Source organism: Argentina silus (genome assembly GCF_951799395.1).
Source record: "Argentina silus genome assembly, chromosome: 4".
Lineage (NCBI taxonomy): Eukaryota > Metazoa > Chordata > Actinopteri > Argentiniformes > Argentinidae > Argentina > Argentina silus.
In genome coordinates, this window is record NC_139658.1 from 9948254 (window position 1) to 9970957 (window position 22704).

The 22704-nt window shown below is 47.3% G+C and overlaps 1 protein-coding gene across 1 annotated transcript; it reads right to left on the reverse strand.

Annotated features, from left to right (window-relative positions):
* Positions 1–1334: 1334 nt before the first annotated feature.
* On the reverse strand, positions 1335–14470 carry ampd2a (adenosine monophosphate deaminase 2a). The gene is made up of 17 exons (XM_083667992.1): positions 14344–14470; positions 13996–14126; positions 12865–12933; positions 10839–10950; positions 10179–10365; positions 9662–9803; positions 9229–9318; positions 8805–8934; positions 8362–8556; positions 7925–8056; positions 7410–7573; positions 7136–7262; positions 6611–6774; positions 6210–6330; positions 5192–5365; positions 4993–5103; positions 1335–4538 (listed from the first exon to the last, which is right to left on the reverse strand). The coding sequence occupies exons 1-17, from the start codon at positions 14371–14373 to the stop codon at positions 4323–4325; spliced, it is 2295 nt and encodes a 764-aa protein (XP_083524118.1). The 5' UTR covers positions 14374–14470; the 3' UTR covers positions 1335–4322.
* Between the last annotated feature and the right edge of the window lie 8234 nt (positions 14471–22704).

A 22704-nucleotide genomic window follows, 5' to 3' on the forward strand; every position in this document is an offset into this window, starting at 1 on the left:
CGATTCTTCAATGAGAATATTAATAGAGGACAAAAACTCTATGTGCATTGTGATAAGTGACTGATCAACTGGTTTGTGTTCTGTAATGTCAACAACTGGTGTCTATTATCAACAGCTCTGCACTACTGATCACAGTACATGAGAACAGCATTATGGACTCAAAATGGCTTTCACTGTTGTTTCCAGTCCTGTGAGTAACTTCTATTAGTGAGCTCTATTGATTGAGACAGAGGTAAACAGCTGTTATTGGTGACGTTTGAGTCCAATAAGTACAATGTAATCCCTGTGAGTTAGGGTGTGTGTGTTTGTTTGTTTGTTTTGTGTGTATGTGTGTGTGTGTGTGTGTTACAGTAGAACCTGCTGGTTCCCTGGCATTGTACTTTATATAAACAAACTTAAAGGCATTCAACTGATAGGGACCAATGACTGGAGTTGGTGAGGTTTTAGCCAGAGAGGATCGGCTGTGGACTGTCTCTGATGGACAATATAAAATGGATGGATGGGAATGCAAACATAGATCAACTGGAATCAGTGGGGCACCACGCACAGAACTGAACATAGACGCCTGATCCTTTATCATTAACATTGCCTACACTCCTGATGAAGAGACACAACCTCATGTCATTCATGTATCATTCATGTATTCACATCATTCATGTGTCTCACAATTCCCTGCTCAATTAGATTTAAAAATCAACATAAATCAAATCAAAAAGATAAAAAAGTCCCGCCTGCATCAATCAAAGAGAAACAGAGGCCCAGTCAATGGCTGTATATGAGTGGGAGGGATTGTTACATTCTAGGAGTTAGTGTATGTGTTAATGAAAGACTGGTTATATATGCAACTCAGGTTGAGTTCAATGTCAGGAACTGAACTGTCAGGTACTATGAGTGCAGAAGGCCTCTTCAAATAGACTTAACCCTGCATGAGATCATCACCTTCACACACTGGTGGAGAGGACCACTGGGAGTTACATGGAATAGAAAACAGATTTTAACACAACAATCAACAAAAATATGAGGAAAAACTAAATACTGAAAATACAAAAGACAATAGACATTGAAATATTGAGTCCAATTGTAAAGTCTAAAACAATAATCATAATAATAAGGCCAATAGTAATTCAGTTTTTTTATGACTAGTACCAGTTCACAATGGTCTACACAACAACGCAATTTGAAGTGTGCGATCTAGTCATGGATATACTGTTTATATAAATTGCTCATCTCTATAGCCTTATAAAAAATACACTTCTTTATATATTAAATCCAACTGACAGACCCCCCCCCCCCCCATGTTGAGCTCAGACCACCCCTTCACACTGCGTCCCCGAGGGAGATTCAAGCTCACCTGTCCTGAATGATCCGCTTTTCTTAAAGTGAACATATAGATGTATGTATTTTAGGCTTTTTAACGATGGCTTGGATCTTTGTTTTCTAACTTGACTGGTAGATATGGTATATGCCTGTAAAAACGTTACAACTATGGGCCAGTAATGGCCAGTAATTTCTACTGGAACAGTCTTGGCATCGGAGGTACTGTACAATCAGAACAGTAATAATATTCAAGATGAACGCTCACAGTTTCAATGACGGGTTTGAATGACTGTAGAGGGAGGGGGGGTCCAATGATAGGGAGACTCTTTGGGCAAGATAATGTCACCATGACCATATTTGGGCTAAGCTAATCCAATCCTGATAACGCTTGTGCAACCACGTCCCTGCGCGGTTTGAGCGTTGCCATAGGGATGATTAAATGGGTCTTGCAGAACTCAACCAAACTAACAATCACTGCACATACTACTTCACCTCATACGTGACGGCTGGTCAGCTGGCCCTGGATTCTTATAGGTTCGCTTCACATTCCAGCTCACTGTACACAACTCTTCTGACTCTCTCCCCCATAGCCAACCAGGTTCCATGCAGGCATGCGGGTAAAGCAGCGTTGGTAGAGAGACGGCCGTTCCTCTTCACTGGAAGGCCTGTGGGGGGGGGGGAGGGGAGGGGGGGGGGAGCTACGTTTGTTAACATTCAGCATGCAGCCTGGTTTCAGTCCAATGGGTCTGAATATTACAATTCAGTCTGATATTACAACAGAAAACACTGCATAAGCTTGAAGAAGAAAACGGATGTTGCGTTTGCTTGTTTGATGTTGTTTGCGGCGACAAAGAGGACTGAGGCGTACTGTCGCACAGGTTACAGCTTGGGCAGTGACAGGGCAGCAGCGCCCGAAGCTCAAATCAAAAAGGCACTGGTCAGTCTTGGCTTGGTGCATACAGTGCACTGCATGCAATGAAAGAAATTAATCAACATTGTGGGGGGGGACAAAGGCCAGTCCTCAGGGTCCGGGCTAGTCTTTCCTGGACCGAGAGTGTGGAGTGGGTGGGAACGGGGCACACACACACACACACACACACACACACACACACACACACACACACACACACACACACACACGAGTGCGGAGGGTCCATATCCAACGTATATAGTGACAGTTGAGGTAATGACGGGGGGGGGGGGGGGGGGGTAGAAACTCCCCTTGCTTGGACGTGGCTGTATCCATCCTCCTCTATTTGTGCTTAGAAAGCAAGTTGTGTCGTTTTTTTTGTGTTTTTTTTTTTAAAATCATGCACACCTGTCAGCATCCACTCTACCACAGATAGACATCTCTCAGATAGATACACACACATACTGTATCTACTGTCATAGTATAAATCTACTCTTTTCCGCTGCATACTGAAACTAGTGTGATTTTTTTATATATATATACACTTACAAGCTATGTGTTTTTCCGCAGCTAAAAATAAACTACTATCTAATGTTGGCTTTAATGGAATGTTTTGCAGTAGACTACAGACGCGCTCAGCGGCAGTAGTGTCTGCTGGATTTCCTCCCCCCCCCCCCCCCCGGCTGCTATTTGATTCATAGCTGATTTAGATCAGGAAGACATGGCTGAGCAGACACTCCTTAGCAAATAAATGACTTGAAAGACTTGCCTGAAGATGGAAAGGCAGCAGGTAACAGGACAGCACAACGCTCGCAAGGCATGGAGCTGTGCACGCCTGCTCTAAAGACCAATCCGGTTTGGTCCCTTCTCCGCTTTTGAAAAAAACTCATGTCGAACTGTACATCAGCAAGTTACCCATGGTTTCCACAATGTATCTCTGAGTTAACATGCAACTGTTCCCTCCCCGTGGAGGCTGGTGAGGCTAGAAATTGGAGAACAGGCTCATTGTAATCATTCCTTCATCACCATGTCCTCTCATTTCTACCTTCACCAGCCTCCCCTGGTTCCCTCCTATCTGTCTTGTGGAACAGGTGATGTCAACGACTTGATGTTGATGCTAAAACCCACCTGTGTGTTGTGTTGTTTCGTCCATGTTGTGTGTACTGTAGGTAAGGCAGCCCCCATGGACAATGCTCTGATAATATTGCATCTGCATCCTTACTTCATAACAGTTTCCACTATTATGAAGATAGATATTATTACACTAGATGTGTTAAGCTTAGTAAGGCAGCATGACCGTGTAATGGTGGTAATATAAGCAGCTTTCCGGACGGGTTATCTGTGCAGCAAGTCTGTGTGTGTGTGTGTGTGTGTGTGTTTCTGTAATATCTGTGGTGGGTATAAAACATGCCATCAAATCATGGAATGCAACCCAGGACCTTCCCATGCAGGGTCACGTGACTTAAGGGAAGGAGTTTTGGCTTGACAGAAGACAAGGGTCACGATATCAAAGTGGAGGATGGGGGTCCAGTGACTGAACAGGACTGAAGAGTTTGAAGAGACGAAAATCAGACTACAGGCTACAGTCTCTCTCCTCCCATTTGTGCATTAGAAAATGAGTGCCAAGCACTGGAGGTTAACCCTGTGCCGACCTGGGCCATGCTGAATCAAATGGACCCCGTCATCACAGTGAGCAATAGAAAGAAAGAGAGGAGTAGACAGGAACAGAGAAAGGGGTTAGGAGGGGGATAAACTCCTGTGTGAGTTAAAGAGATAATGACACAGAGAGAGAGAGAGATGTGCTGTGCTGGAGGGGAACTGGACTCTCACGACTCACTGGACCCCCCAGCATCACAACAAAGAGGCGGGGGACACTGGGAGCCTTTCAATCCTTGGCTATTGGACAGGAGAGGAGGTGTGAGCGCACAGTACAGTTCCGTGATTGGTTGGTGGGGGGCAAGGGAGGGGGGGGGGGGGCGGGGGGTAAGAGGTAGGGTAACGAGCTGGATTCCTCTCACACTGCACCCCTCAGTGTCATGCCGGGTAGGTGCCATTAAATGGGGAGTGGGGGTGGGGTTAGATCAGGGAGAGGGTTTCAGTGTTCCCCCGGGAGAGGAGCCATGGAGAGGGCTTCCTCTTCCTCGATGACGTCCAGCTCGTCGGTGCGCACGGCGCTGGTGATGAGGTTGAGCTCCTCCAGCAGCGTCTCGCTGCGGTACGCCACGCGGATGTCGGGGACGTTGGTGCGGCGGATGTCGTTGCTCTCGGGGCCCTCCTTGCTGCATTCGGGCCCCAGCCAGTAGCTCTTCGCCTGGGGAACAGAGAAAAACATGAGGGGGGGTGTGAGGATCATTCTGGCACAAAATGGCTGCCACAAAACACTGAATTCAACCAGTTACTGAAGGTGCACTGATAGAAAAAAGTTTTTTTTGGCTACCCCCGGGGGAGAACCTTTTAAGAACCTTTTTGGGTTCCATGTAACCTCGGTTCCATGTCACCTCTGTGGAAAGGGCTCAACATGGAACCCATAAGGGTTCTACATGGAACCCAAAAGAGTTCTTTAAAGGGTTCTCCCAGAGGGACAGATGAAGAACTCTTTTTGGTTCTATATAGAACATGTTTCTCTATGAGTGTGGCAAAGACTAAGAGTCAAGCCTACGTGTAAAGTACAGGTAAAGTACAGATGTATCCCTTGTTCAGAGGAGAGTGAGCATGAAGAAGGGATAACAGGATGGAGAGGAGAGGAGAAGAACCAGGTACTGTACCTTGTGGGAGAAGCCACTCATGAGGACGCTGTTCCTCGCCAGCTCACACATGTCACAGGAGCTCAGCTTCCACACCTGCGTGGCGATGCTGTACTCCTCCATCAGGGGCTCCTGAGGCCAAACACACACAACAGTCAAAAGGGAGAGTGTGGCTTTTGTGTGTGTGAGAGATTGTGTGGGTGTGTGTGTGTACACTGACCTTGGTAAAGTGGAACTGCAGGGGGTCATCAGTGGAGAGAGAGATCATGAGGCCACGGGAGAGGTACTCTGGCAGGGGGTTGCGGTGGTAGCTGAGGAACAGGCTGTTGTTGCTCAGGGGGGACATGGCGATACCGATCTGAGCCAGGTAGTACAGGTACTGCAGCACTGGGGCCTGGGGGGACACATCACATGGAGAGGGCAAAGAGAAGATTAGATACACATCAGTAACACTTTATTTAGACAGTCCCAAATAGGTGGTTTGTAGATGTTCAGTAGATGTTCACTAACTAACCCTAACAACATTGCAACTAACTATCCATTAACCCTAACCCTAATGTTAACCCAAAACCTAACCCTAGCCGGCCATAACCCTAACCCTAGCAAGCTGTTGCATATCAACAGTACGAGTTGCAGCTGGTTGTTTGAGCAACTGTAGATCATCTATAGGGGACTACATAAATAAAGTGTGACTTTAATCAATGACTCAGTGACACACAGCATGCCTGTCACAACTCCAGTAATTCAAGGTAACAGTAGCCTGCTTGTTCTGCTCCATTAACTGAGCAGAGGATGTCAGGTGAGCCACCTTTATTGTGTGATGAAACCTCCTGTGAATCTAAGACAGATGTGCTTGGCTGGAGTCGCTATTGACAAGAGCAAAGCGTCTGCTAAATGACATGTAAAAAACCCCTGAAACCCTGAAGAAGGCAGATTGCTGCCAAAAGGTTGGTAAATAAATTATAGCATTGGAGTAAGAGTGTGTGGCTTTCTTCTTTTCTTTGAATTACGGGCTCCCAGACTGCACCTCACCAAACACTATCTCTTTTTTTATTTTTTTTAGAAACCTCTTTTTCCATGACACAGGTGAAACAATGACCAGCAGGTGGAGTGTCTCAATACATAGGTCATCTATCAACTACACTCTATCTATCTGACGAAGTGTGACTGTAGTGTTGTTGCTATAGGGTGTGAGCGTCACTGTCTTGTCGTCATGGGAGACGGTGTGACTTGCTGACCTTCCGGAGGAGCAGCCCATGGGAGATGTTCTCTGACATCATGAAACCCGACACCAGGTGGTGGACAGGCCCCGCCTCCCCGCAGTGGGGCCGCAGCACAAACGTGTGGAAGCCGCGCCTCCTGCATTGCAGAAAAACAAAGAGACGTCATTAAACTTGAGTGAATCAGAGAATCCTTAGTTTGAGGCTAAATGATGCTCATGGACATGGGGAGGTGTGCATCTTTCTCCCCAAGAAGTAATCTCTGGACATTATTTCCGACTATTTTTAGGGGACCCCTTTTGGCTGAAGACCACCCTCAGTGGAAAACTCTTCCATAATGTAACTTTAATCTAATATTAGTAATTCAGTATTGGCTGTTCAATCCTCTGTGTGTGCTGTGGTTGGCTAGAGGCCCGTACCTGCGCAGGTGGTTGAGCACAGTCATGTTGGCGTAGGTGTAGTAGAGGTAGTAGGAGTAGGGGGGGTTGTGCTCATTGGTCCAGTCGGCAGGCAGAGGGCTGTCCAGGTTGAAGATGTGGTGCTCAGGCTTGGACTCGTCATCCACACTGTCAAAGCCCACCACCTGACAACACAAGCAAAACACACAATGATCAAATACTGAGCCAGTGTCTAGCAGTCTAAAGAGTCGAGGAATATGATCTGTTTAAGGGCTGGGAGGAATACACTCTTGGGACAAAAAGGGTTCCCCAAAAGGGTTCTTCGGCTGTCCCTGTTGGAGAACCAATTTGAGTTCCACGTAGAACCATTTTTGGTTCCATGTAGAACACTCTGTGGAAAGGGTCCTACTTGGAACCCAAAAGTGTTCTATATGGTTCTTCGAAGGGTTCTCCAACGGGGACAACCGAAGAACCCTTTTGGGTTCTCAATAGAACCTTCTTTCCAAGAGTGTAGACTTGGGCTCACGTGCTGCAGGAAGTACTCACGTGCTGCAGGAAGAGGTGCAGCTCTGGGTGGCTGCGGGGGTTGACTGTGACCTCAAACAGAGGCATGAAGATGTTGTCCAGCAACTCCTGGAAGTTAGCCAGCTGCTTCTTGGTGTGGTACACATCACTGCAGCCAGAGAGGAAGCTTGAAGTCAGTCACAGACAACACGAAAGACTGCATTTGAAGAGACACACCCCAGGTTTACATCCCAGGGTTGAGGAAAGCTGAACTGCTATACCATATATCTGTGTAAATGCTTAGCTGGTGACTCACAAGAGGCGGGGCACCTGGATGAGCCAGCGCACGTTGTCAGAGTAGACGGCATGTTTGACGGCCCACTGGGCCAGCTTGTCCCACTCGTCACGGGAGCGGCCGTAGATGGACAGGCGCAGCTCCACGTTCTGGTACTTGCTCTCCTCCAGGTCAGCCATCACCTCCTGTCAACAACACCAATGAGATCACAGTCTCCCAAGTCAAGACGTGTTGCCTCCCACCAATGACATACTATATTGCTTCCGGCTAACCGTCTGCTCAACAATTGGCTTCCGTGTCCTATAGTCTCCTCAGATTCCTCCATTTCCATTCTGAAGCCCACCTACCCAAACTCATGATTTGTTGGGAGATGTGTCTGTCTTGAGAAGATTTCTTTCTCGCTTCTCAAACTCTCTAAACCTTGATCATTTGCTGGTATGGATGGCTAGAGGCCACATTTCTGTGAGGGAACATTTCTGTGTAGTGTGTGAACTAACTAATACAGTAAACACCCTAGTGTACGGCTAGTTGCTCACCTTGATGATGTGAGCGAAGTATTTCCCCTCGATGTGATTGTCGGTCTTGATGAAGATCTCCCTCAGGATGGACTCTCCGATGGGGTTGTATTTGGCGTTGAACTTGTCGAAGCGATGGAACGTGTTACGGTCCTGAGAAGAGGGAGGTGAAAGTTTATACATCAACCAACCCTGAACCCGGTCTCTCTCCTTTGACCTCAGTGCTCCCACGCACTGTTTCTGCTCCTGGTTATGTCTGAATATCCCCCGTCTGTGTATCTGTCCTGTACGTTGATTTTGTATGTGATTTATACATCATGTTTTGTAATGTGTATTATGTGCAATGTCTTTTATACAGCTGCCCCTTCCACTCTTTTCCCTCTCCTCACCTCCATGTACTGTACTAGTCCCTAAGTGTACAATAAAGACGTGGTAAAACTCAAACTCCTGCTCCTCACCGCGTGCATGTCCAGCGTGTCCACGCTCAGGTCGAAGGCGCTCAGGTTCATGTTCTCAAACACCTCCATGAGCGTCTGTCCCTTCCCCCTCTCTACGCGCACAATTTCCCCGGGGTACTTCTTCATGGCCCGCTTGATGAAGCGCAGCAGGTGCTTCTGGTTCATACAGGAGGACGCGTGGATGTGAGTGTCCACCTGAGAGGGAGAAGGAGGGAGAAAAAGAGTATAAGATATCAATATAGGCCCGGTTTTCCCAGATACAGATTAAGCCGAATCCTAGACTAAAAAGCATCTTCTATGGAGATTTTCCATGGAAAGTGAGAGTTAGTCCAGGACTAGACTTAATCTGTGTCCAGGAAATCTCAACTTCAATGGGGTGACGTCCGGAGTCAGGCCTTCCCAAGGATCCCACTTAGCATTTACCATTGATGTAGGGCTCTCACCTTGCGGATGTTGTAGAAGTCGCGGTGAGGAACCTTCTTCTGTGCTGCCAGCTCCTTCATCTCGTTCAGCAGGATGTGCATCTGGAACTTGGAGCTCAGATATTGCAGCCGGCGGTAGCAGAAAGACTTCCTGTAAAAAACAGACAGATGGTCATATTAAAACTGTACGTGATTACCGCTGAGCCAACACAAGAGGCTGACAATATAAAATATGATAATGTAATATATGCCATTTAGCAGACACTTTTATCCAAAGTGATCCACAGTTCAGTGAGTGCATAATTTTTTTTTGTATAGTCCCAGTGGGAATCGAACCCCCAGCCTTAGCATTAACTATTAACTGAGCCACACTGTACTGCTGATGTTGGGTGTGCTAATAATCCTGATACAGCTGTGTGATCCCAGTGATCCCAGTAACACTCACACTGGTCCGTTGATGATGAGGGCCATCATGACGTTCATGTCTGCGATGTACTCCTTCAGGTCAGGGTAGGGCAAGTCCAACTCTGTGCTCCTGGGGACGAGCATAGAGATGATCAGTTACACTTACAGTTACACTCTCTCTCACACACACACACACACACACTCACTCTCTCTCTTTCTTTCTCATGCAAAAGCACATTAGTTCATCACCCAACACACACTCCACAGCAGAAACAAACAAACATGAAAATACACAAACACACACTCACAGGACAGACTGAAGTAACCTTTCCTGACCAACATCCCAAGACAGTCTGACTAGGTCAAAACCAAAAACTGACCCTAACCATAACTAAACCCCCTTAACCCGAACCAAATTAGAACCATCGATCTGCTGGTCAGTCGAGCCTCCTTAGTTCTCCCCCTACACTCACTTCTCCATGGGACTCTTCTTGGTGTAAACATGCATGACCCCGTCCACCATCTTGCAGCTGTATCCCGTGTCGGCAGGCATAGTCTTGTGGTCCATATTCTCGTAGGGGTGTGTCGCTGAAACAGGGGGGTGGACAGGAGCGTCTGTGGGGAAAGAGAGGGGAAGGGGGGAATATTCTACCACGTTACTCTAAATTCTAAAAATATTAGTAGTAGTTTTTTGGTACCTTCCATTTTTACTCAGTGGGGAGGCGGTGTGCTTTGCAGCCCATACCAGCAGGATGCCTACCATACATGTGTCATCATTTGTGTCTGGCATAATTGTGTTTGGCATGTGTGATGTCATACCTATCACTGTTTTATGTGCTGTCTAAAATCTGCTGTCTTGAGTGTATGAAAGTGCGGCACTGTAAATGTCAAACAAGTGAGTTCGTGGGTCTCTTTGTGGAAATGTATGAGCTGTGGAAATTAATTTCCTCTTCGGCGGACAATCTAATCTAATCAAATATAATCGAATACCTGCGTCGACGGGGGTCTCTGGGATCTCCTCGTAGACGCGCAGGTCCAGGGGTTTCTCCCCCAGTTCCTGCAGGGAGCGGGCGGTGGTCTTACAGAAGTTCTGCATGGACAGGGCGATGTACTTCTCCCGGATGAACAGAGCCTTCACCACACACTTGGCCGCGTCCACCAGGTCTGGGTAGGGCACCTGGACAGGGCAGAGGGTCAAGTCATTAAGACACCTTACCTTCGGGGAACATCAAAGTAAGAGAGCCCAGTATTAAAGCAGGTTCTGTGCTTACTTAGTGTACCTAGTACTGGTTAAAAGTGTTCTTACTTGATAATTGCATATTAATTACACCGACTGTTTCTTTTAGATTCACTGACACAGCCATGACATTGTGCCTTTAAGTACCAGGTACAGGTGCTGGATTTGTTCAGGTACAGCAAGTAGCATAAAGTAAAGTATATATAAAGTACACACAGGTAAATACTAGCTGAAACAGGGCTGTAATAGAAATGTTTACCTCCCAAGCTGTAATAATACATTGGGCACTTACTCAAACATTATTCTAAACAACTGTGAAATCCCACTGTTGCCCTCACATGCTACTTTTCAAGTAAGTGTTTAAGAAGTGTTTAATTTATGGTTGAGTTGTTTAGTCTAGAGGCTCTTCTCACCCCACACTTCTCCTCCCCCGATATAGAGACACGCTGGTACTCTCGCTCCATGGGCAGAGCTCTCTCCTTAAAGCCATCGTCCACTGTGTCCAAACTCTGATCATTCATATACCTGCAGAGAGGAAGGGAGGAAAAGGGTGGATAAAAGAAAGGATAGGACACGTTTTATTTAGTTTATTTGACCATTTTTAAAGCAAGCACACATGACTCTAGAAAGACCCACATGTACATGAATGATATCATCAAGGATATTACACAATAAAGTGCAAGACTTACTTCCCTTGGAGGGGAGAGGGGAACATGGGGTGGGGTGTGAAGGGTTGGGGGGGGGGGGGGGGTCATACTCTGTAAGACTGCACTGTATTGCATTATGGCCTAAAGAGAATTGGTCAGTCCTGTATTTTTTTTAAGGTTAGCACATACACAACAAGGTTAAGAAGCCTGGTAAGGCTTGTCGAGAAGCCTCCCCTAAAAAAGTAATAGAAAATAAAATAGAAAATGAATATAATATTAATAATCAAATTAAACAAAACATTATTGTTGGCTAGTCTAAAATGTGCATTGTGAGACAGAAGTTAAAAATGTTAATGAAAACAAAACAATTTTATTAAATGAAAATAAAATAATATGAAAGGCATCAGTTGAAAAGGAATATTAAGACAGTTGCTCCAAGAGATATGTTTTTTTATTGGCAAATGCTAGTGTAATTTTTCAGATGATCTGGGAGACTGTTCCAGAAGAACTGACCTCTGTAACACATTGAGAATTGTCCTTTACTAGTTCTGAAATGGGCAGTATGGAGATTAGAGGAGGATCTTGTGACTGTGTAACTGTGAACTTGTTTGTTCAACTGAAACATGTTGTGAAAGCTAATAGGTAGAAGATTCCTTTTGAAATTGAAAACAAATGGGCAGATCTGTAATTTGTTGACGTCATCGATGCTAAGAATCTTCAGACTGTAAAAGAAAGGGTGTGAGAGCTAGTGAGGGGTCAGGAAAGGTTGCCATCCTTACACAACGCTTCAGCAAAATGAAAACATGATTTATATTGCTCTTGTGAGTGCTGCCCGCAACAATGTTACAGTATGAAATAAACAGATATATCATAGTAAAGTACACATTTACAATAGTTTTCCTAGGTAGAAGATGATGTTTGACTGATTACACCAATATTCCTAGGAATTTTGTTGGAGATCAGAGATGTGATTTTTCCAGCTAATTTTAGAAATTTGGTGAAAGGTACACACACGGGTTAGAATATTATTCGACATACAAATGCCCTCATCAAAACGTACACTGTGTTCATTCTTGGAGCAAAAAATCACGTAAGAGCTCTTTTTAGTATTGAATGAGGGTGTTCATTTCCTGAACATAGACGTTAATATTTTCTTTTTCGAGTTTTGAGAATGAGACCCTCTCCATTAACTCTAGTATAAATGTAAGATGTATAACATTTTGTAGGATAATAAATCCAAGAGAGTTCACCTCAGTTGTGGCATAACTGCACTGAGAATAAACAACTGCTTCAGGTAATGGGAGCCCTGGCATGCCATTTGAGTTTTGAAGAAGGGCAAACGATCAATAGTATTTGCTGATGCAATGGAAACTATGGCGATTAGTATCTTGGAGATAAGAGGCAATTAAGCCAGTGAAAGGTTGCAGCTGAGTCAGTCTCTCTCTGGTGGCCTTTTTAACAGCCTGGCACCTCAAAAGCTTTCCTAAAGACCAGAAGAGATTACCTGTGCACGCTCTCTCATATATCGCCAGCAGAGGGCAACAGAAAGGGAACTCATTTATACCAGAGTTAATGGAGAGGGGCTAGAGCATTCTCAAAACTCAATAATATCAATATGTTCAGGAAATGAGTCCCAAATACTGTATATACGGTGTGCCATGCCATGTACTGTTCTATGGGTGACTACTGTCTTTAGTAGTCAGGTGATTGTGTGCAGGGGTAAGACAATCTATGAGAGAGAGAGAGAGAGAGAGAGATGGAAAGAGGCAACATAGGAAAGCAGCTAACTCACTCCAGGTCGGCAACACTGTCGATTTTCATGAAGTCCTGCTTGGCGCGGAGCAGGATCTCTGGCTCAAGCCTGGGGTGATGTAGCGGCGCAGGGCAGCGTGGCGGGGGCACCAGAGGTAGAGGGTGAGCGAAGCACAAGGACAGAGAGGGGTCACACACACACACACACACACACACACACACACACACACACACACACACACACACACACACACACACACACACACACACACACACACGGGATCATGGTGTGACGGGTAATCAAGGGGGATGAAACAAACAGAAAAACACGTTAGCAGTGCTATACCTTGATTGGTCACATGGGTGCGGCAAGGTTCTCTCACAGTGTCAAGATAGACATAGACGCACACACACACGCACACACACACGCACACACACAGGCACACACACAGGCACACACACAGGCACACACACAGGCACACACACAGGCACACACACAGGCACACACACAGGCACACACACAGGCACACACACAGGCACACACACAGGCACACACACAGGCACACACGGATTGGCTTAGTGGAACAGGCCATCATCACACCCAGCAGCGCAGACAGGACATCCCCTTCCTTTTCCCAAGGCTGGAACACCAGGATGTGAGTGGCCCAATTAGCTGTTTGCATGAGTTAGTTAGCTTGCAACTGACATGATACAAGCTGTTGAGCACGCAGGAGTGTGTGTGTGTGTGTGTGTGTGTGTGTGTGTGTGTGTGTGTGTGCGCGTGCGTGAGTCTGTATGGGGAGTGAGTGTGACTGTGTGTGTGTGTGTGTGCGTGTGTGTGTCAGGGAAGGTGGGAGTCCGGGAAGGTGGGAGTAGGTGGTGTGTGTGCGGGGGGTGGTGTGTGTGGTAGAGTTGTGTGTGTACGTGCATCTGTATGGGGTATGCGTGTGTGCGTGCGTGCGTGAGTCTGTATGGGGAGTGAGTGTGACTGTGTGTGACTGTGTGTGTGTGTGTGTGTGTGTGTGTGTGTGTGTCAGGGAAAGTGGGAGTCAGAGAAGGTGGGAGTGAGTGGTGTGTGGTAGAGTTGTGTGTGTACGTGCATCTGTATGGGGTGTGTGTGTGTGCGTGTGCGTGCGTGAGTCTGTATGGGGTGTGTGTGTGTGTTTCTCACTTGATATCCTGGCTGATCTGCCTCTCCAGACGGTGGCGTCTCTCCTCCAGCTGCTCGATGGGGCTGTCCTCAGGGAACTCATACGGAGCGCTGCGCATCTCACTTTCTGTCAAACTGCGAGTAAACAGCTCCTGACACACACACACACAGGGAGAGTCACATTAACAAAGAACACACACACACTCTCTCCACCCCCCTCCCCCATACATCAACACAACCCTCCCCCCCCCCGCATTCCCTACTGATTCTGCTCCACAGCCAGCTTTGCATACACACACACAGACACACACACACACACACCCTGCGAGTTCAGCCTGTACCAACACCGTGCCCCTGTGCGTTTCTCACCTCAGCGATCTCCTTGTACTTGCCGTCCATGCTTGTGCGCAGGTCGATGGGGAAGTGTTTGAGAGAGCTGGGCGTCCCGGGGAGGGAGCGCTGGGGCTTGATGGGCTTGGGCCCGGTCGCACCACGCAGATCTAAAACAGGGGGGAGAGAGAGAGAGAGAGAGAGAGAGAGAGAGAGAGAGAGAGAGAGAGAGAAGGAGGTTAAATGCTACCGCCACCCCTCGAAAACACTCCTCGCCTTGCAGATGTGGCAACAAGCCGTTTTACTGGTGTCTGTCTGTCTCAAAGCGTGAAGTGACTCCAGACCGCAGACATGGGTTGTTATTGTTGCACTCGCATGTCGTCTCAGCTGCAACTCAAACACAAACAAACAGTGCACATACACACATCTTTTTCCTCACACCACCTCCGATATTTATTTGTTCTGTTCAGTAAAACACAAAGTATTGCATCCGTGTATGAAATGTGATTTCAATACGCCTACGCTGTGGTGCCCTCCTGCACCGTGCGTTCTCCGTCTAGACCACAGAGGATTCTGTTTATTGCATCTTAGCGGTTGTGATGAGCTGTTCAGATACCGGGGGGTTTCCCATATGACCGCTTCAGTTGTGAGTCAGTGGTTAGTAAGAAGACGAAGAAGAAGAAGAAGAAGTGTCTCTCTCTCTCTCTCCTGGCTGGCCACTGCATTGTTTGTGTGTGTGTGTTTGTGGCTGGCTGCAGGAGGGGTTCTTCTGGCTCTGTGAGTCTCTCTACACACCGAGGGCTGTTCAGCAGCGGAGTGCTCATTAGTGGAAATAAATTTAGTCGGACGCCAGCCATCCGTTACCATGGAGACCTGAAATGGTGGTGGGGGGGGGGGGGGGGGGGGGGGCGGCACAATGACGGCAGCTCCCCCCCTGAGACACAGCAGTGGAGCAGCAGGAGGGTCTTAGAGGAGAGGAGAGGAGAGGAGAAGAGAGGTGAGGTAGAGCACAAAGGCCCCACTGTAGCTGTCCCATACACAGTACACACATGGAGAGAGGACGAGGAGAAAGAGAAGGGGGGGGGGGGGGGCTGATTAAACAGAGGATGGGGATGAGGTGCTCTGTACATCAGGGCACAGGTGTTGAGTGTTAGTATGTGTAGAGTAGATGACATTTGAGTGTGAGGGAGAGAGAGAGAGAGAGAGGGAGGGAGGGAGGGATGAGAGAGGGAGGGATGAGGGAGGGTGCGAGAGAGAGAGAAAACAAGTGTGTGTGTGTGTGTGTGTGTGTCCACAGAGATTGCTGCTATGGCAACCTGCTAAAGCTTGATGGGGACTCCTTGTTTACTGCTTCTAGTTCCTCTGACAGAGCTAAATCACCAACCCGACCGTGACTCATCACCAGCACACAGAAACAAGGGGCTCCATTACACAACGTCCATTAAGCTATAGACCTACTTGACACAACCACCACCACCACAGTCATACGGCCCCTGTACCACACAGGACTCATTCAACAGGGCTTAGGAGGCCTAGAGTACAACACTGGGCCCCATTCAGCAGCTCTGAACATGTCCAGGGTCAGACGTACCTCCTGGGACCACGGCTTTATCGTTCAGCGATTTCAAAAAAAGGAAGTATTTCATTTACGACGAGAACCCGTTGGGTCATGGCGATCTCCGCGGTGTTCCCAGGGTTACCTTCTTCGTCCTTCTTCAAAGCTCAACCAGGCCAAAGGAGCACAAATTGAGGAGCGAAGCAAAAAGGAACTGCAGCGAACCGGTAGTCCGTAGCCTTCGCAGGGGGGTTGGGTTCTGTTTTATGGAGGCTACCGGCCTGAATGCATCATTCTCCTCCTCCTTCGAAAAGGAAAACCCTGAGGTCCACTGCTCCACAACTGAAAAGATGTGCAGCCAGCCACACACACACACACACACACACACACAGAAAAGTTGTACAGCATTCTAGAAGAGCTCTAAGCTGACGAGACGAGACGAGCCATCTCAAACTCACTCCAAAAACTAAACACGGGATCTCAACACATTAGGATAGTCGTCCAATCACTAAGTCGCGCTTGTAAGATTGGGTCATTCAGGCCTACGTCGGTATGCCTACGTCAGATGAATCGGCATCGAACAGGCCGTGGGCCGACAGAAAAAAACCCTTGAGAGAAGAGAACCCTAAATCATGACACGACAGCCTTTTCATTACCGAGAACTCTCAACTGTTTGCTTTAATGAAACATCACCAGCAGCCAGAAATAGGCTTCCTCCCTTCCTCTCATTCATAATATATGGAGGTGCTGCCTTCTCCTCCTTCTAATGCCTGCACTGTGAAACCTCAAAGGTGCCATTTTGAGTTCATAACACTCACAAGTTATATAACGTCATGAACTGTTTTAAGCGGCTTTTAAGAAGCAGTGGGTTATGCTGATGGTTTACATTCGACCTCTACAGGACATCAGTATAAGTAGACATAATGGGCTGTCTGCTAAATGAATAGCCAGGTTAAACCGGCTGAGGCACTCTGGCTTATTGATGAGCAGATAACAGAGATGGGTTTTTTTAGTGTGTGTGTGTGTGTGTGAGCTTGTGTCCTAGCTAGTGTGTGTGTGTGTGTGTGAGCTTGTGTCCTAGCTAGTGTGTGTGTGTGTGTGTGTCTAAGTTAAAAAAGAGTGGCTGTTTCTCTAATAACATGTCAACATGACCGGAGACTGTTCATTACCATGGCACGCACACACACACACACACACACACGTGTGTGACAGGAGGGGCCTCCCCCACTTCAGATCTGCTGGAAACAGATGACTCTGGTTCCCACTCCAACAACCCACCATCTCTTAAGAGGTAGCCTAGGCCTACAGATCAATGTCTTCATTCGCTCAAAAAAAAAAAAAAAAAAAAAAAAACTCGAACTAAAAGTACACATCCATCCATTACACGTTAGGCCCTACATTACAAGGAGATTGCAGTGTGGGGGCGAGGCTACATCATAAATCAATTGTGTAATTTAGAATTATAGCTGCACACACTGAGAGTAGACTAAATGGTCTGAGTAATGTCTCGGTAAGGTCTGTGACTCTGGCTATTGGCAACAGGGTGCGCTCATCCTCCCATGTAATTGGTGCTGTTACACAAAACCTCTGTCTCGGGTATGACAATTAGTCTTTGCCATCTGCTGCGTGTGCGTGTGCACGCACACAGACACACAGGCGCACAGGCACAAAGACACACAGGCACACAGACCTTTCCTCCGAACAAAGTATGCTCCTCGGATTTTCACACAGCACGGCCTGGTCAGATATTCGAGAAAGGCCGAAGAGCAACTCAGAGACCAAAGCAGCCCGTACAGAGAATTATCACATTTGATTGTCCTTCGATGAAAACATTCAACAAGTCCAGCCATCTGAAAGTCACCGTCGTCACCGTCGTCACCGCCGTCACCACCGTCACCACCGTCACCACCGTCACCACCGTCACCACCGTCACCACCGTCACCACCGTCACCACGCCAGAGCAGGACACGGCTGAGTTAGACGCAGTGTCAGACAGGAGCAGAAGAGTTGAGCGAACAACAGGAAAGACCCTATCTGGCAGTATAATGTACTTTGGGACTTTGCTCTGTATTTTCAAGTGGGCTTATAGGCCTACAGTAGGCCTACCCTGAGAGGCCAGGATGGACCTCTGCCAGTGCTACGTTGGCAATCAACGCTTGGAGGACACAGGGACAAGGACACACACACACACACACACACACAGGGGGTCGCATCATCCCCAGTATAGCAGGCAACATAATCCCCCCCTGCCCCGCCTCTTCACCACAGTTGCTCTTAATCCAGCAGCACCAGCAACCCCCCCCCCCCCCCCTATTTAGCCCAGTAACATCAGCTGTGACACACACACACACACACACACACACACACACACACGGCACAATGCCTAAACACTGAGTATAACCAATACTACTAACACTGTATGTATGTATGTATGTATGTATGTATGTATGTATGCCTAGGGTATAATGAACATGACTAGGCTGCTCCACAAAGCAAATGAGGGAATTTTAATGTTTGCAGAAACAGTGGCTCAGGGGATAAGCCGTCGTTAGGTGACCCTGATTTAGAATGTAAATCACTAGGTTAGCCTAGCGGCTATCCGATATGCAACAGGACACAGCAGCCAGAACAGAGAGGGGGGCGGCCTTTTAGAAAGGACTGTAGGAAGAGGCAAAAGGGGACAATACGTGGCCTACTTCATGACGTGTTAACCAGGGATGTGGGAATGCGATTGAACAAGACACGCTTGGTTAATTGCATCCATTGAAAAGAAGGGAGAGAAGAACACAGGGTGTGTGAGCTTCAACCCCAGGGTGTGTGTGTGTGTGTGTGTGTGTGTGAGAGCGTGTGTGCGCGCAGAGACAGAGAGTACGGGGACAGCCGTCTCTCTCCACATCACTGTCACAACAAAACAGAACGTGGTCCTCTGTGGCTCAGTTGGCAGAGCATGGCGTCAACAACACTTAGGTTGTGGGTTCGTTTCCCCCTGGGACCATACATACTGAAATGTACGCACTCACTGCAATGTAAGTCGCTTTGGATAAAAGCGTCAGCTAAATGGCATATATTATTATATTACTACAGAACCACACGTGGGAAACGAGGACACAGGGGCGAGATGGGATCTGCGGGGAGACCCAACTTCCTACAGATCAGAGATACTGACACTGCGACTACAGTACATAGCTTACATTGCAAAGGTGAGGTAGGCCCTGATGATGAAAAAAATAAAAAATAAAACTCTCCCTGTATCCACCTGCCCCTGTAGCAAAATTGAGGCTAATTTACAATGAATACGTTCATTCATACAACGTGATGAAAGCTTCAGGAGGTCCAAGGCAGCCCAGTGCTATGACAAAAGAGTGTTGATGGAGTGTAACCAATGGTAACCATTGGGTTACAGAGGAGAAGAATGAATCAAATGACTGTCCACAACCATTTATTTGTGAATGAAGATGAAAATGTATCTCTCTCACTCTCTCACACACACACACACACACACACACACACACACACACACACACACACACACACACACACACACACACACACACACACACACACACACACACACACACACACACACAGCGCCTACACAGAAGCATTCCTTGTTTGTTATTTCGGAAGACCATGCTAATCCAGTTTCTCTGTGAATGTATCTTGGCAAATGCATCCAGGTTGGCTGTACAACCTTGCCTGTGGTGGCATTCCCAGCAAGACGCTGTTTTGTGTGAGAATGTGTGAATGTTCTGTGTGCGTGTGTGTGTGTGTGTGTGTGGCGTGTATGTGTGTGTGCGGCAATGGCCGTGTTTGTGTGGTGAGGGGGGGAACAGAAATAATATCGTCTGGCAGCTCTTAGCCTCTAACTACTGTTACAGTGCACAGCTCCTCAACACACACAGCAGCAATGACAATGCAGTACATGTCCTCTCAGTTTTCCCCTCATCATCATCATCATCATCACCTCCCTAACCCCCTGAGTCTGCTGCTCCCTTCACTTCACTGGGCTGAGAGAGAGAGAGCTCTATTCAGCAGAAACAGGAGGAGTGACAGGGCGATATGTTCCAGCTCTGTGAAGACCACAACAACAACACGTCTGAGATGGCCTGAAGGCAGGAACGTCTTTCCTCAACCCCTGAATGAAATAACTACTAAAAGAAACCTTGAAATCCATTTTGGATGTGGCCCATTGAGACACTTTTGAAGTCCACTGCAACACCACCCTGGCTCCCTTCCTTCCTTCCTTCCTCCCTCCCTCCCTCCCTCTCTCCTGCAGGCCTGTCCCTGTGTCTCTGTGGGACGGACCCTCTCAGCAGATGTCCTCCTGTACGCGTCCCGGTGTGGCAGAAAGGTTGCAGAGAGGTGACCTAGATACACTGACCCAAGGGCTATGAGAGACACAGTGGACACAGAAGAAGGGGGGGTGTGTGTGTTCATTCTAGAAAGTGATGCATCATCATGCATCATCAATTGTGTGTGTGTGTGTCTGTGTATATGTTTTCCAGAAAGTAATGCACCTATCCAGTGTGTGTGTGTGTGTGTGTGTGTGTGTCTGTATGAGGAGAATGTGTGTGTGTGTCTGTGTATATGTTTTCCAGAAAGTAACGCACCTATCCAGTGTGTGTGTGTGTGTGTGTGTGTGTGTGTGTGTGTGTGTGTGTGTGTGTGCGCGTGCATGCATAGGAGAGATGTATTTGTGTGAAGTGTTTGTGTGTATTGTATGTTCTCAACATCCGTGTGAAAGAGACAGCTGTTGTTTCACAGTTTGGTACACCTCCCTCGCTCTAGAGAGAGAGAGAGAGAGAGAGAGAGAGAGAGAGAGAGAGCACGGACAACACGACACACAACTCAAATATTCCTTAGCAACCACTGATAAGAATAAACCTGTACCTTGAACCCCCTTTTGTCTCAAAACATATCTGATCATTGTCTTAAGCGAGCTCGTTTTCAGACACAAACAAATATGACCGTGATGTAGTAGTCAGCAATGATGGGAAAAGCCTCGAGCCTGCCTCTAACAGAACACTATCTCAACTGTTTTGGCGGTGCAGTGCCTTGGGGAAAGACCTTGAAGGCAGTTGAGATGAAACAACAACAATAAAAAAAAAACTAAAAAAACAAGAGTGATGAACGGGTGAATGTGAGCTGCATGGATTCTGGATTCTGCACATGCCACTGACACGCTGTCCTGCGTTCCCTCCACGTGAAAATGCTGAAAATGACACTTACATACAGTGCGCGCGCACACACACACACACACACACACACACTGAAGAAAACCTCTATCAAAATAGACCTTATAATTAGCAGTATTGTGGTAAACATCACCTCAAATGCTCTGTGATTAACATTTCTTGCTTTTCCAGTGTGGGGGGGGGTTAAGACATCACACGCACACACACAGCGATAGTTTTTGACTCTGTACGCCTATAGACACTGCTTTTAAGGTGGCTCAATATTCCAAAGGAAAAAAAAGAAAGTCTCCATTACAAGAGACACTGGCTAAACCTGCTGGGTGTTAGTGAACTGGACAGCAGCAGGTACGCTCTGCAAACTACCCACACCGACAGGTCAGCCGCCATGACATCCCAACACAAGGGATGAGGACGGTCGAGCATGTTCCTGTCAAACCCTACCCGCGACGCCGCAGGACTGTCGGCCCCCAAACGTCACGGTGACAGGAAGAAGAGATGTGTGCAGCACACGCGTGTCAGGTGGGGACTTGCTTCTAAACTCCCCGTTCCTATAGAAGGGACCGCATCTCCTTCCACCTCTACGCCCAAATACAGGCCGCTCCATTGAGTTCCCCCCTCACTCACTCTCTCTCTCTCTCTCTCTTTCTCCTTCTCTTCTGACAGACTCAGAGAGATGGAGAGACCGGTGGCGAGGCTTGACGCAGGCTTCTCCTCCACCTCTATCCCTCTATCCCCCCCCCCCCCCCAAAGGATGCTTTCATTCCTCCCCTCCCCTCCTCTAATCCCTCTGTTTCAGCTACAGACTCACTCCCTATACAAGTTACAAGAGAGAGACCGCTGTCTCAGGAGTGGCAACAACAACAAAGATATGACCCTAATCTATCTGACATGATAGATGAATTTATTACATTATATCTACACTCACGGAACACTTTATTAGGAACACCTGTACACCTTCTCATGGTGGAGGTGGTGTAATGGGGTGGGGAATGTTTTCTTGGCACACTTTGGGCCCGTTAATACCAATCAATCATCGCTTGAATGCCACAGCCTATGTGAGTATTGTTGCTGACCATGTGCAACCCTTCATGGTCACAATTTAACCATCTTCTAATGGCTACTTCCAGCATGATAATGCACCATGTCACAAAGCAAAAGTCGTCTCAAATTGGTTTCATGAACATGACAATGCGTTCAGTGTTTTTCAGTGGCCTTCCCAGTCACCGGATCTGAATCCAATAGAACACCTTTGGGATGTGGTAGAACGGGAGATTCACAGCTTGAAAGTGCACCTGAAAAATCTACAGGAATTGCGTGATGCAACCATGTCATCATGGACCAGAATCTCAAAGGAATGTTTCCAACATCTTGTGGAATCAATGCCACAAAGAATTGAGGCTGTTTTGTGAGCAAAGGGAGGCCCTACCCAGTATTAATATAGTATTCCTAATAAAGTCCTCAGTGAGTGTACATCTCTCTCTCAAGACAGAACAAAACATCCAACATCAAACAAAGTGGAGCCGGCTCCATGCTACAAGGATCATCTTTGACGCTAACACACACACACACACAACACACACAACACACAACACACGACACACACAAGCCTCATTCCTCCTCATCGTGGTTACGGTACAGTACCTCTCTCTC